Source organism: Triturus cristatus, chromosome 9 (genome assembly GCF_964204655.1).
Source record: "Triturus cristatus chromosome 9, aTriCri1.1, whole genome shotgun sequence".
NCBI lineage: Eukaryota > Metazoa > Chordata > Amphibia > Caudata > Salamandridae > Triturus > Triturus cristatus.
The window spans coordinates 884,749,736-884,766,078 of NC_140592.1; the positions used below are offsets into that span (position 1 = coordinate 884,749,736).

Consider the following 16,343-nt stretch of genomic DNA (forward strand, 5'->3'; position numbering starts at 1 on the left):
TTATTTTTCCACGATTGACTGCGATGTGCAGAGTTGCGTTATGCTACTTTTACGGTAGTTATCACACGCTCTTGAGAATATCACCCACTGTTAGCTATCAAGACTTTAGACTCTTGCTTTAAACATAATACAAAGAGATCTCTTTAACTTCGATGTGGCTCAAACCTTGTCTTAAATTGGACTTTGCTATGTCCTTCTGCAAAGGATGAGCTGCCCTTGGCATTCTTTATATTAAGCAACTTGGTGATAACCATTACCTGCTTTCTTTCGGTATATTATCCGAGAGATTCCACCAAAACCTTATGACTACTACAATTCTTGAAATTAAAAGTTGCCCTGAGGAAACTTGACTTTTCCCAGCAGATTACCTTAAATTTCTTGAGCCACTAATGAATAACCTCACACTGCATCCATTATATAGAAAAATCTGCAAAAGAAATCCATACAGAATAACAAAAACATCTAGAATAAATGGATGGAATCCCGCTCACGCAATCATATCTGTCCTCCCTTCCCCACTCACCCTCCACATGAGACGAAATTACTCTTAAGATATTAATTGTCTCCCCTTCAATATCAATGCAAATATTAGATCATACATAGATGCTTCTGGGTCCCTACACAAATCGGGATGGGCTGAGTCTGACTTATGTTTGCATTGTGGTGTTTGGCCAGGTGACTTAGATCACCTTATCTTTTATTGTCAACACATTAAACCTTTTTGGTCTCATATTGAAAGACTGAATAAAATATTCAACATGGAACTCACATTAGACCATGCCATTGTCTCCTTAGGTCCGTTGCTAGCACATCCACCCAAACTATGAACACATGGTACCGATATCTTTTGGACCTTTCACTTACCATTTGGAATGCCCCCTGTTAGCTGGCAGTGAAACAGAGGACTCAAAGAGCGTTGCCTGATCCATTTGGCCTTCTACAACATCAGAGCAAAGCAGATTTCCTCATTAGTGACGCGCGCACACACCCGGTCCTCTTCAATCTGGATTGTTGATGCTTTTTCTGGTCTCCTGATATAGTTGAGAATGCCTTGATGGAAGATCTTTAGTGTTCGGGGGGTCCCATACTTTGAAATGTTGTGCCCTGAAAACTGCTCAAGCAAACAGTTGAATACCTTTTTGTTCCAGTATCCTGCTTCCTTCCCCTTTCTCTTTCCCTGTTCCTCCTAGCTGTCTAGCACCAGGATGCCCACATGTGTAAGTGCACTTTACAAATGAAAAATACACCAAGGGAGTTATAAAAGAAAATACAAACACTCAGCATAGTGGAAAGCAGTCTAGCATGCATTTAATGTGAAAATAGCAAACATTCAAAATAATAAAGGCAATTGCTGCTTTAATGGACCAGACCTTTATGCTTGATCAGTCACCAGACCACGACACTTAATGGCTGTGCTGGTGATGAGCAGAACATGGTCAGGGCCGCAGAGATGTCTGCCTCTGATGAACCCACATGAAGATCCTTTCACAGGCTGGAGGGAATGGCAGACTTCAGTCTGACACTCAGGCAGCTTGAACCTTAGAACGGAAACTACAAAGACAGCATATCATATTTCTGCAGTAAGCTTTATGCAATATTGTAGGCCTGAATAACCATTAAGTTGTAAGTCTAACATTGCAGCAAAGAAGGGAGGGTTCAAGGGTAATATCATGGGGCATCACATAACTATCTTAGATAGGCTTGGCTTTGTGTTCTGTGATGGTATAGCCCTAATGGACAATAAAGTTGGGGAACCGGCATCAGGTCATTTCAACTGGGTCTCAGAAAATATCTCTTCTATCTTATTTTTGAGGGAGTCATTGTTCTGCTCTACCTTGCCTGCTGATGGGGGGGGGGGGGGGGGAAGCACAGTGGAAGTGTTAATCTATTACTAAGACTTTGTAAACCTCCTGCACTACAGATGAGATGCCGTGTGTTTTAGGGCGAGAAAGCAAAAGACACACAGATGATGGATGCAATGCAAAGCAAATCAAACATTCACCACAAGTTAAGAGATCTGGGTTAAATCCATTGTTCTTTTGCTCACCATGCCACCCCAGTTTAGACCCAGCCAAATGCAAATCAGCCTTGACCCTGTTCCTCATGGGAACAGTCCATCCCGAACAGCCAAGCCAGGTCCTCCCTGGACCGGAAACAAGCATCCTGGGACCAGTTTCGGGGCATCACCCCTCATCAGTCAGGCTAGCTTGAATCCAGTGCCACTTTAAGGGCATCTACTCTTGAGCAGGGGCAAGCTTCTGCCCATAAAGGGAACATATAAACTACCAACATCACATATGAGTATGAAGCACACCTAGATATCTGGATGAAGTCTATCTGGAGGTAGGCGAAGGGGAGAGCGAATAGCATGGGTGATCTTGATCCCTTTCCCAGCATCATGGAGCTGACAAGGAGTGCCGTGATTTCGGGCCATGATGGAAGGAAAGAAGGGTGCATACCAGTGGGTGGCTGCAGCACATATCATTCTATCCCTATTGACATTAGTCGCTCCAACTGTGCTAGGTTGGTGAGTAAAATGTTTGGTGCGACCAAACCTCCTAAGCTGTTTCTCCACACTCTCTCGGAGTCCCTTGTGCACTTCTGCTTGATCACATACCGTTTCTCATTCTCGAGGCTCACAACTACACCGGAACAAATCTTTTAGGAAAGGTACAGCAGACAGATCATTGTGTACAATATACAATGCAGCATCAGCTGTTCTTGACAGGGCAGCTTGTTGGGGCAATGCTAAAGCATTCAATACGTTCTGTACCTATTGAACATACTTCATTGGTGTACCAGCAGATGTCAAATATCCCGACTGCATCTGGAGGAGTCCAAACTCATGCGTCACTCCAAACGCATACTTTGAGTTTATGTACATGGTTGCAATCTTTCTCTTGGCCAGGATACAGGCAGGAGTGAGAGCAATGAGTTCGGCAACTTGAGCATACTTAACACTATGATATGGAGGTGGCAGTCAAATAAATACAGGGCTTGGTGGCATGAGCAGTTACAGTCAGACAATCATATAGTTCTCACTCTTCAAGGGTGGGCAGCAGAGATGCGGAGTTCAAAGTGGGACAGTGGACAAGAATAAGGTGATAAGCAAACAGTAACAGTATTTCGTATCTGAACAATATGGCAGTAGAAAGGTGTTGGGTTTTGGCAGTGAGAAGCGCAAAAACAGCCTTGAGAAGGGCAAAAACAGCATGGAGCAAGGCAACAACGATAGTGGTGCTCAGATCGATGTTTTCAGAAGCTTCAACATGATGAGCAGCAATGGCTACAGAGAGGAGACGTTGTGGGAGCCTAGCCACGACTGGGTTTAAAACTGAGGAATAATAGGCTAAAGGCTTTTTCCTGATCCAAGGTCTTGGACCAGTATCCTAGGGGGAAAACCTTCCATTAATGACAAAAGGGAATGAAAGGTTTAGCATAATGAGAGAGCCCCAGAGCGAGTGTAGAAGTCAATTCTTTTTTGTGTGTGTGTGTAAATGCATTTTGGGTCTATTTAGACTGCTGGAAAGGCTCAAGGGTGTCTTTTCACACATATTTCTGCAATGACTTCCCATACTCGCATAACCCACACTCAGTTTTCTTCACTACCCAGCCATACCCAAGGATATTTGTACCTGAGAGATGGTGACTGAACTAGGCAACTTACAGATTGCTTCAATTCACTGGGGTAACAAGTGGTATTTGCCGGCTGAAGTTTCATGACCAATGTAACGTATTAGGGGAGGCAAAACTGCAATTTCTCCTTTAAATTGTTGTGCCCCATCTTATCCAATTTATTGAGGAGATGGAGTGAATCATCCTTGCAGTGATCTAAAGTAACAGATGTCAGAAGTTAGTCATCTTAGTACTGCACAATCGTATACCCACCAGGGAAAGACCAGAGTATCCATATCTTTCTTTAAAGCTTTGAAAAAGATTGACGGAGACTCAATAATCCTTATGATAGCCTCTGCCACAAAAGTTGAAACTACCTGAATGAGAACGTGAAGAGGAACTGGCTCTCTTCCTGTATAGGAATGAAGAAGATTGAAGACAAAGGTCCACTGCAATAAGTCATTTATAGCTTGTGGGGATGCAAAAAAGGATGGTGGCAGAGTTAGAGATCACAGGGTAACTAAAGACAACCACATTATTAATGGCACGCAAACTTAGCACAAATCTACATACTTTCGTGTTTTTCTGCATTCTTAATAGGTAAAATACAGTATTGCATATATTAACAACTGAAAGGAAAATTCTTTATTTAAACAAAACAAATACCTGTCTCTGCTTCAGATCTGAGAGGATACTGAGGGATTTGAGGCAACTTCTTTTGTGGGCTGATCTTGACCTTCACAGATTCCGTTGAGACAATAAATCCCACATCATTTGCTTGTGTAAACCACAAACTGGAAGTTACCTGAAAAACCAAATCAGTTAAACCAGGAGTTAAGTTTATTCACTGCAGGTTGAAATTTGATATTGTCATAGATCAATGCTAGCTACTCATTCTTGCAGTGCTGCAGTATATTGAAGTAGGCTACATTAGGGGTGAAGAACACCACTGAATGAAGCCTGCACAAGATGTCCTGCCCCAAAAGATTGGTTGGTGTGAAAGACATGATTGTGTAAGCAAGCTTATTGGTAATGGATCCTAAGGAGATAGAGATGGGTCAGAGATGTGATGGGGAACACTCTGGTTAGCAATACTCACTGTGTCTATGGGCAAGACCGAGAGAAGCAATAAGAGAAACTCAGAGGTTTTCAGAGCAGAGCGGCTATCACCAGTGTCATGAAGGCAAATGGTGCATTTACCATGGATCAAGAAATCAACATAGGAACCTTTCTGATCTACTGTATTGAGGGTATTCAAGGCAGAGTCAGAACCTCTCAGGCTGTCCTAAAACTCAGTTTAGTAATTCCGCATAACTTAGTTAAATTAATGCAAGTCTACCAGACATAGCACATTTGAAGCAGCATTAAGGACGTCCCTTCTCCGCTGACAAAGCATGATTCTCCTCTGCACCTCCCATTGCCACTCTCCTTGACCCCTGTCCTTTTCTCGAATCTCCCATTTATTCCTACCTTAAAGGGGCTCCCTGTTCTCTCTTTTTTATGTTCTACGGCTTCAAAGACATTCATTTGCACTTAACATTCTCCTTCTATATTTCCTGTGAAGCCACACAGTGGTTCGAGATGGTCACAAATTCAGCTATTTTATTAGTTTGCCACCCAATGCACATCTTCATCAGCTTACTTCTCAGATTCTCTAGAAATCCCAGCCCAAACGCAAGACCTACAGCTTCCTGGGATAATTCTGTCAGACAGGCAATGTCTGACCGAGTATCTTTCAAACATGCACCTATCTAGATAATATGTGGGCGACTCACCCTTATTTTGTTTGCAATTCAAAATCTTGGTCCAATCAGTTTTCACTGGGCACACATCCACAACAACATTCAACAATGCATCCTTTTGGGTTATTCAGGGGCTCCTATTTATTAGGATCTGCCCCGGCCAAGCTGATTTTTCTACCAACCGATCTCTCACTTCACTTGGTCTATACACTTCAAACACACTCCGCAATTCTTCATGGATATGGCCGAAGGGTAGCTCTCAATGAGAGAAGGGTATCATGAGCAGAGGTGGTTGAACCTTCATCATCTTTGTTGCTAGAATGAGGGGAGGTGGAAGTGTTTTCTAGCCAGTTGGTCTTCTGACCATATTACTCTTTATCTAGTGTTTCCGGGTCTGCATTCTGAGATAGCTCTGCACCCTCAGCTGGGACAGAATGCACTTGTGCTCAAGACTGATCCATAGTAGTGAAGTCTGTATCATGTCCAGCCACTTGCACATCTCAGCCAGGTAGGTACTTTGCTGTCATTTGGAAACCATCAGTTTCCACAAACTAAAACATTACTGAGATTTTAAACTGTAGTGGCAGACATATGTATTTGTAATCAGCCCTTTACATAACACCCCCAAATAGTGAATGATAATTTATTTTAGAGCAATATCCTTGAAGGTGTCAAATTCTCAATCTACTAAGGGCCAGATTTACTAAAGTGTCACCCAACACAGTGCAGCAGTCAAAAATGCTGCTCTGCATGACAGGGAGGAGCAGTAGAGTGCCACATCTACAGAGATGTAGCACTCTCTTTTCCTCTCCAAAGCGCCGGTGCAGAATTTTGCTACCAAGCGGCTTGACACACCTTTGCGCCATAATGCAAGGGTGTGTGCCTGAGTTTTGTATAGATTTTGTACTGGAAAGCTTCCCTTCCAGTACAAAATACTATGACTAGACATCTTTTAAAACGTTTTATACTTTGCATGTTTGCTGTACTATATAGCACAAATACAAAGTCACAAAGAAAGGAGAAATTAAATAATTTCTCCATTTAATACTTGCTTTCAAGGGTTGTGTTACGTTTTTAACACACAACACTGTCTACTATTGTTAGTGGATAGAGTTTTGTGTCAAAAAGCATGGGTGCTTCCATGGGAACGCCCATGTACCACCCGTTTAATGCACCTTTGACACTAAGTAAAGCTAATCGGAGCTTCGCGCTGCTTGGCGTTACTTTTATGCAGCTTTCCAGCGTAAAACAGGATTTGTGCTGGAAAGTAAATAACAAAAAATAACATTTTGTGCTGTTTTGCATCCTTTTTGTGAGACAAATACAGCACAAAATGTTTGTAAATCTGGCCCGAACTGTATTCCGATGAATCTAGACAAAGCGGCAAACTGGGAAGACAGTAGAGGGAATGCCATTCGCTTAAGAGTGTTGAAAGGGTGAGGCCAGACCTAGTGAAGAAGTGACCTATTTGCATTCTCTATGCCTGATAGATAACTCATGGAGTCAGTGGTGGAGGATAATCATAGGCTCAGGGATGGTACATGGAGGAGTTGTAAATTCAAATCCAGTCCAAAATTCGGGAGTGTATTTGAGCTGACTTCCCTCACTGATGACACCTTCTTAGATGAAATTTGTCTCATCGTTTGATTGCAGCAAATCAGTATTGACCAGTCTGATCAGCACCTCACCATCAGGCATGGGTGCAAATAGGTTTCTATAGGAGGGCAAACAGCTAACCCCTTGTGGTATCAGATGGGCGCTCTTCTGGATTTGAGTAAAACAATCCCAAAGTGGTAGTAGAATTAATTCCTTCAAACATGACTGTCTTTGAAAGCTCATGTGAATGCAGGTTAGCCCATCATCTTTAAAGCTCCCTGCTACAAGGGCAAGGAATTATCGCCTAAGTGCTACTGCCAATGCAGCAGAATAACTTTCCGTGAAAGTGTGCAGTACCAGTCAGTCAGCCATCTCATGGAGGCGTGGTTGGTAATTGTTTGTTTTTCAGCTGGAGTTTGTGTCTGAAAAATAAATAAATGCCCCATACATGCTGAGACATTGTTGCTTTTTCTCATTCTCGATAGCATGACTTGTGGACATGGAAAAACAGCTCTGAAAAACTCATCCCAAACTGGGTGAGCCTAGCCACACCATGGCAATGACAGTGCTGCAGAAGCTGGTCTGACGCAAAAGGGTTACCGATGGCTGGACCAGCTAAACCTCCACAAGGTGATTCACCCACCTCTACATGAGATAAAGGAGCTAAGAATCATGTGGGCACCACATTCAAGTTAATTGATAGCCCACTATCGCCCACCTCTTAATAATGTGGTTTAGTCTTCTTAGATAAGTACATTGTGTTCTTTTGTCACACATTTTCACCCCGGTAAAGTCCACAGGTGAAAAAATGTGCTACAGGAATGAGACACGGGAGTGAATGAGCATATTTCAGAGATGTGCTTTTAAAGCTTTGCCAATTAAAATTATTTTTTTAGAAAAACTGCACTGTCAGTTGTGTTTTTGGATGTATTCTTGGTGGCATACCAGAGACCAGAAGACTGACTACACACTGAGGGGCTCATCACAACTGGGATGAAATTTGAGCCACAAAATGATCTGAAATATGGCACTTCTGAGCTCTTTTGATATTATGTCGTTAAGAATGCTATATAGGCCTCCTTGTCAGATAGATCGTGTGTTCTACGCCATTGTCTCCAGCTTTTTGCAGGAAGCATTTTCTAATCTCAATTCAGATGTATGCCAAGGCGCATGAACTCCGGGACAGATTTACAAGCCCCTTGTGCCACTCTTGCGTCACTTTTAACATGGGAAAAGTGACGCAAAAGTGGCACAAGCCACTTGTAAATCTGGCCCTCCGTGTTTGGATGGAGAACAGGATTTGAGAAGAGCAAACTTATCCAGTGCCAAATTTAAGGCTCTATGATAGTGTAATAATGCTTGGTCTATGTCTAGATCTATGGACGCAACAGTAAACTCATACTTTTTAGTGAAAGCATCGGGAGTGACTTTACTTCAAGGTCTTGATATGTTTTAGTAGTTATTTTAGTTTTTTCTATCGATTATCTTAGGAATTGGGAAATGGATTAAAAAATGATCAGTTTGTAAAGATTAGATCAAGCATATGCCCCACCGTATGGGTGGGTTCATTGACTTTCTGATATAGACCAAGCGTGGTTAAATCTTAAGTAAATTGCTCAACCTCCACATTTAAGGAGTCCGCCCCATGAAAATTACAATCACCAAGCATAAGACATTATTGTTTGCTAAAACATGGGTAGCAACATGTTCTGTAAAGCACTGACTGAATTATTTTTTGGGCCCTGGAGGGAGATACAACAGGTCTCCTTTCCGACAATTTTTGGGAGAGAGTTCTAACTTGAAAATACAAACCTCAGCCCAGTAAGTGTGGAGAGTACCTATGAGTGAGAATTTGAGAGCATGTTTGAAAACGGTGGCTATTGCACCACATGTCCTGCAGTCTCTGTCCAATCTAAGTATGCAATAGTTGTCCGGGAGAGCCAGCGCAATAGCTGGGAGTGTGGTGGGGCCCAACCAGGTGACTATGAGGAGAACAAATCCCAATGTTCAGTGGCATGCTTTGGCAGAGACCTAACGATACAAAGAATGCTGTCCAAAAACAGAACAGCTTGGGACTTAGGTTTTGGCGGGGAGTTGTGTATGTGATTGGGGTCAAGACTGATTTGCATTTAGCTGTGTCTGAACTGGGGTGGCGAAGTGAGCTAAAGAATGATGATGCATTCAACCCAAATATGTGACTGAGGGTGAGTGTCTGAAAAGTTTCAGCGCTCCGTCCATCATCTCCTTGTGTTTGCTTTGGGAATGTTAACCGACAATATAAATATGCATGTCTCTCCATTTATTATGGAGGCAGTCAGGTGAGCAACGTCCATAGGGCTGAAAGGGCTTTAGCCCACCCCCCCCGTTGTGTGTCCCAGCCCGGGCTGCTGCAGCTAGAGTTGCTGTGGGCTCAGCTGGGCAGAGTCTGGAGTCTTATTTCCGGCACACCAGAATTTTACACAGGTCTTTAAAGACCATTTGCATATTTACATACCTTTGTAAACTGGTTATGGAGGCTTAGTGTTTTTTTCTGGTTCCAGTACCCCCTGGGCCTCACTCTGCCTATTCCTTACATTTGCATTTTAAATGTACTGCTGTAGAGTGAGAATGCATTTCATGAAAAGGAATATAAAGTAGGGTTGCCAAAAGAAACATGCCAGCCATGTGTTGTTTAAAGAGCCTGCAAAGACCTTGTCCGGACACTAAATAGGGTTATAAATAAAAAAGTATGTATTTATTTTTGGAATGTGACTTTTCTGTCTGTGTTCCCTTTAATTATCAGTCATGGATTATTTAGGCAGCCCAAGAACACAATTAAAAGTGCTTTCTATTTATATTTGCTGTTCGAAGTATGCACAGATAAGTCCTGAAAATACGGCTTTAGGTGACTGCTTATTTTTGTACCGTCTGGTACATCAAAATAATGAGCTGGCAACCCTAATCATAAAACTGAAAGTTTGTTGCAGGATCAACACATTATTTATTTCCTCCTCCCTCGATCCCTGATTTATGCCATAACAGCAATAGTTTACCCTATATCTGAAAACCCACGTCGCCGTCAATAACATGCTGAGTTACTTCAAATGTCTGAGAATCCACCCTGCATTCGGATAACTCGCTCCTCATTCTCGTCCTGCACTTTCACGCTCACCCAGCACTCACAGCGATCACAATGCACTTGCGCTGTTCACCCTGTACTTCACCCTGCAGTCCCACTCACTGCTCAATCTGCAATCTCACTCAAACAAGCCCATCCCTAACCATTCATTCATTCATTCATTCGTCCCACTCTGCACTTACATCCACATCCAAATTCATATGGTGACCTCACTCACCCTGCAGTCACTCCTCTTACCCTACTCTCACACTGTTGCATCACTCACCATGCACTCACATAGGCACTCTTGCCACCCATACAGCGCAGAAGGTTAATGTGCATGCTACAAAGAACATGTACCATGCAGATCGCAGAACTGAGTGTGAGTAAACTATGAGTAGCGCTATAAAAAATGAAATGTTTGTCAGAATGGTTTTTGTAGGAGGCTGGCTTAGTATATGGTGCTCACTTATGTAACTGTAGCCCTGCACTAATCCAGCCAACCCTTATGGTGATTTCAGAGGTCTTAGACAACCATGGTAGCTGTGGAGAGCAGCCTTCAGGCTTAGTCCAGAAGGAGTGTAAAGCAGCTTGTTTTACCAGTATGTAATCTTATGGTGTGAGTTAAGTGAAAAAGAACCACACAGTGTACTTACAAAAATAGGTATTTATTATAATCACTCACTAACACATTGCAATATCTCATACCCGGAACTATAACCACAATACTTCAGTAAAGGACAGGTAAGTAGCACAAATACACAGTGGTCTCCAGTGGGAGACCAAACCATATACTAATTAAGTGGAAAGTGAACCACGATCTATGTTGACCCAGAGGTCGTAGAAGAGTCGGGGACCTAAGGAACCACCCAGGGTGAGTATCTAGGAACCCCACGGAGGTAGTGTGCAGAGTGGAAACACTACCGCGTGCTCAGTACAAGTTGATGGGTAAGTCGCAGTTTTAAAGAACAAGGACCCGACCCTGAGGAAACCCAATAGAAGATGGAAGGTTGGAGAATCACTCCACCCGTGGACACCCCAGGAACCAGGATACCTACACCAGGGAAGGCAGGTGCATATATGTGAACTGATGTCAGAAATCGCCATAGACCACAATGGAGGACTTCAGTAAAGATGCCGCTGGCGAAGAAGGTGATAGAGTCCGGTGGAACCCTAAGTTGTATTCAAGGTGAGAAGAACCTACAAGTAGAGGGGGCAGAGTATATGCCACTCAGGAGTGACCAGGAGGCAAGGAAGACAAATGCCCACCGATGTTGATAGATGCAGGATAGTTGACGGTGCCCTTGAAGTTGCAGCTGTGCGGACCAGGCAACGGTGAAGGTGACCAGGAGCCGTCCCACATCGGGTGTCAAGAGTTAGGAGGTCAGTGTCTGCCGGGAGGCATCAACAAGCTTTGGCAACAGCAATAGGTGCAGGATTTGAAAAAGGATCAACGTCGGGACTAGCAAGGTCCAAGTGACTCACCACAATCAGCTAAGTCGGAGCAGGCCCGAGCAAGCAGGGGAGCCCACTGGAGCCAAAGAAGACCCTTGAGAGGACCCAGAGGCACATTAGTCGCAAGTGGACCTTGAACAGATCACCAGGGATGAAAGGCCACGGTGCAGACGATGTGGTGAAGATGAAGATCTTGGCTGCAGGAGATGCTTGAGGCTGGAGCTTCTTTGAGCCCGAAGATCTCTGGAGGACAGAGTCAACCAGACTTGGCAACAGCAAGTCAAGGTGGTGCACAGAGGTACTGCTCCAGTGGTTCCAATGTGGCATACTGGCTTCAAACTTGCTATGAAGACAGGTCAGGTCTTGAGGGGAGGAACCACCACCTGTGTTGCTGAGCCTTTCGGAGTCCGTGGAACCCCAGGATCAGTAGACCGATCAGCTGCGTTGCGGTGCCTGCAGATGCAGGGGAGTGACTGTTTCGCTCCAAGGGAGATTCCTTCAGGTGTCTTAGATGTCCACAGGACCTGGCCAACACAAAGTCCAGAGTGCCCAGAAAGTCAAGGATGAAGTGGAGTTGGATCTGAATCTTGTCCACGACAAATCTAGGGATCCACCCACAGGTAAGCACTTAAGTACCCTAAAGAGTGGGGTCCCTCCCAGAGGAGGGGCTGGACAGTGGGGAGCATAATCCCATGTATTTTGTACAGTTTCACGCCAGAGAGGGAGCCAACAGCTCCCCGAGCTGGTTTAAACTGGAATATGCAAAGAGGGCACCAAATGTGCCATTCAAGCAGTCTCAGTGGCGCTGGCAAGTGCCCCCACCCGGTCCCAACACACTAAATCCTGTCTGGTAGGTGGTTACACCGCCATGTGACAAGAAACCTTTTGTCCTGCCTTCTTCTGCCGAGCCTGGATCAGCAGCGGGGGAGGGGGGGCAGAATGGTGTCCCTGGTCAGCAGCAGCCATTGCTTGCTGTCCGGGTCTAGAAGACTGTTTCCGGGAGCACTGAGGGCTCCCGGAGGAGCGTTACAGTGCATGGAATCATACCCCCAACACTGTTTATGGTGTTGGGGTATGATTTCATGTTTGATTCCATACACAGCCAGTTTAGGATGGCCATCGGGTAATGACAAATTGCCACTCTATGTATTGTAATGGCTGATTCACTCACAACCCAGTAGAATGGACTCCGAAGGTTGTAGGGGTGTCCTGCTCATGCAGAGGCACCCTCATACTTAGAACCGAGCACCCTGCCTTTAGAATTGAAAGGCCTGCCTTAGGGGCAACTTATAGGTTTTAAATGCCGTGACCTCAGATATAGGTAAACCTATATCTGTCGTAAGTGGTGCCTAGCACCAGCTTACACAGGCTGCAATGGCAGGCCTGTAGTCACAATTTGAGTGGTCCCTCATGGCTGGCATAATACATGCTTCATCCCATGGGGGGGCCCTGGTGTATCTATGCCCTGGGTACCTTAGTACCATATACTAGAGACTTACAAGGGTACATCAGTAGCCAATCTGGGGGGGTACTTAAATACTCACCATGTCCAATTTAGGGAGGAATCACAAACTTGGGTCCTGATTAGCAAGATCCCAGTCAGACTAAAAAAACACAAAATAACACCAGCAAAAAGTGGGGGTGACCTTGAAAGCAGATCCTACTTTTCCACAGTGCCATAGAGAGATGAGGCGTATTGTTGGTGAATGGTAGTGAGGGAATTAATGGGGGAGGGGCGCCAAAAAAGACTGTTGCACCGCGTGCAACCAGTGCTAGGGCCAGCCCTGGCTGAGCACAGTTTTAAAACCGCGTAACCGCTTGTCTGTAAACTACTGGCAGTGCATAGTCATTATATAGTCACCAGGATGTAAGCAGCTAGACATGTTGGAATCCCAGTGGGTCTAGTCTGCCTTTCACTCTTCCAAGATCGATAAAATGAGAATATAAACGGATACTTTTTTTTTTTAAATAACATGACTGCCACGAGACAATCCGCATGACACTTGTATTCTCAGTATGGATGACGAGGTCACTAATGTGGTACAGCATCACACATAGCTTCAAATGCATGACAATCAATAATGTCCATAAAGTAGGAGTTGGAAGTTTAAATATGCATGAGTAGACTATTACTAGCCGCGTGCCAACTGCGTCAAAAACTGTAATCCGTCCTCACGACTCAACCATAACTGCTGGCTTCCTGCAGATCAGCGCGCCGCCCTTAAAGCGCCCCTGCGCCCAATCAGGGGCAGTCATCACTACAGAAATAGTCATAGTTTTCCATTCCATGGAGTTGGCTAATTTTAAATACCTGTTTTCTGCTAAGATCGCCAAGAGACACGTACACTCTACGAATATGCCCGTTATGTCGTAGCATATTAAATACTTGTTTAATTTCCGGTGGCTTTGGTCAATGAGGTTTTTAGTTCCACCTGCACTTTCCTCAAATTGAGTTTAAGATACGACCAGGTAAACATCTGACATCAGCCCTAGCAATGCTCTGAAATGAATTACAGTTACTACATGCGATTCACTCTGTCAGTTCAATTTAAAAGTGTGTTCATCGCCGCTTCTAAGAAAACGATGGCAGGTGCAGGTCAGAAGCACACAGCTTGCAGGTATTTGGAGATCACCGCGTTTCTCACTTAGCTAGCATGTTTGGACTACTTACTAGTAGTAGTAGTACCGTTTTGAACTTTAAAGACTACTGGGGATTGCACCGTTCTTATGTATCGGGTGCCACCTAGTGGTTATTTTTGAGAACAAGGAGTCCAAATTCCCCACCAGAAATGACAGGAAAAAAACAACAACCCATTAATAACATCGGACTTGGGGGGTATGATTCAATGCCTAGAGTCGATAAAAAGATGTAGATTTGGTTTACTTGTGACATTTTTGGTTGAAAAATAATGGAGCATATTCTCAAGGACTCATCGCCGAGTTAGCGGCACTTTATCGCAGCCAAAGTGGCGATAAATATATCGCACCATTCACAAGCTGGTGCTAACAGCCAACTTCATCAGTTTTCCAATAGCAGACGCAAAAACCATCGCAACAGATGACACCGGCAACTAACGCTAACGTTATGCAGAGTAGGCGTTCCCGTGCAAAAAGCCGCAACTACACCACTTCGTAACATTCTCAACGACCAGCCAGATGGGCGATAAAAACACAAAACATCTGATAAGGCGCGTTAGCAACAGGGATTTAACACCTGCTCTTACCTGGTGTTAAGTCGGACGACAACCTGCACCATAAAAAGGGAGCCCAGCCCAGACCCACACCAGAAGAACAACAGATGCCATGGAGCTACTGATCATGCTGCTCGGAGCCCCAAGAGGGCCACAACACCCACCACCACCAGACCCAGGACCCCACCCACCCCCCGGGCCCCTACCCAGGGCACCCCCGACCCATGGACAAAGATATTTTGCATCACCTTTAAGAAATCATGAACAAAACAATTCGCCTGATGTCGTACAATTACAACACATAACATTCATGTGTGGTCAGAAAAAGGAGAATCATTCATTCATCTTTGAATTCCCAAACAAAATATTTTATTAAATTTAAACTCAATACAACTATTTGGAAGAGTCAAGGCGGGTCTTCTCTGGACAATCTGTAAGTCACAGCCTGCAAGACAAAATTCAAGATAAGAAGGTGAGTCATGCGCTCTTAAAAGGACAGACAGAGAGAGAAAGAGAGCAAGAAAGGGAGAGACAGAGAGTGAAAGGTTGAGTGGGAGACAGAGAGAGAGAAAGAGAAAGAAAGAGAGAGAAGAAGAGGGAGAAAAAGGGAGACAGTGAAAGGGGAGAGGGAGAGAGAGTGCCGACACTGCGGACCCAGGCCTCACTGCTCACCTGCTGCCACTGGTGTGTCTCCAACCACGTGCCGGTATACACCGCAGTCCACCAGGTCCCTATCTGAAACAGAGCCCAGAATTATGCATGGCAGAGTCCATACCATTGCACACGCCATCATCGCTTGCCCGCCCCTGCGCACACAGGCTGCTGAACCCCAGCCCCTCCCGCCGCCCAGCGGTGATTGCCCGCCCCTGCGCACCCAGGCCTCACTGCTCACCTTCGGCCACCTGCGTGTCTCCAAGAGGGCCCATCACATGCCGGTGCAAGCTCCAAGCCCGGGGCTTGCGACCTTTGCAGCCTCCACAACATGCAGACCCGCATCGCGGGCCACTAGGTCACACACGATTCTGGGTCTTGATTTTGCAATGTCAAGGATCATATCAGTGCACAAGGCTTAATCGCAGGCTGCACACCCACCCAGCTCTTTAGGTGCCACTAACTCTGTGAACCGCGAGGCAACGCCACGTGGCCTACACTGCGGTCCAGCAGGGCTCACATAAATCCTTACCAGTTGGGACAGCCAGAACGGCGCATCATCACAGGCTGCACACCCACTAAGCACTTAAGGTGCCCCTACCTCAGTGCACCAAAAGTCACCGTCCCGTGGCGGAAGGGCCTGTGCCAGCCGCAATGTATCCAGTGCCACCAAGTATGTGCAATGCAAGGCATGGACCCTTTATGATTGAGTCTCGTGATGTGCCAGGTGGACGCAGCCATGTCACCACCGGCAGTGAGGAAGAACTGGGACATGTAGCGAGGTCGTCCCCCCCTTTATACATAAGCCGAGTGGGCTGGGTCGGCGTACGCCAGGCCAGCGTAGGGGTGTGAATTTGTTACTGTGCTTGACAGGAAACCAACTGATGCATGTGTCTCTATCGAAGTGTCGGTGCCACACAGCCCGCGATCGACAATGTTGCATGCCCTCGGAGTGCGGCCGCGCACGAAGGGATTGTACAAGGAGTGCAAGACCAC

The 16,343-nt window shown here is 45.2% G+C and overlaps 1 protein-coding gene across 2 annotated transcripts in view; it reads right to left on the reverse strand.

The window, feature by feature from the left end:
- The window catches only part of LOC146799022 (uncharacterized), a 158,436-nt gene that overhangs the window by 33,570 nt on the left and 108,523 nt on the right, over positions 1-16,343 (reverse strand). Inside the window, exons 3-4 of one of the 2 annotated variants that reach the window (XM_085626419.1) lie at positions 15,369-15,431; positions 15,092-15,141 (exon numbers count right to left, since the gene is read on the reverse strand). In XM_085626419.1, the coding sequence (XP_085482545.1) occupies positions 15,103-15,141; positions 15,369-15,431 (102 nt within the window). In that variant the 3' untranslated portion in view covers positions 15,092-15,102. Of the gene's footprint in view, positions 1-4,281; positions 4,421-15,091; positions 15,142-15,368; positions 15,432-16,343 lie in introns of those variants that run through there. The other variant, XM_085626418.1, reaches the window with a different exon arrangement.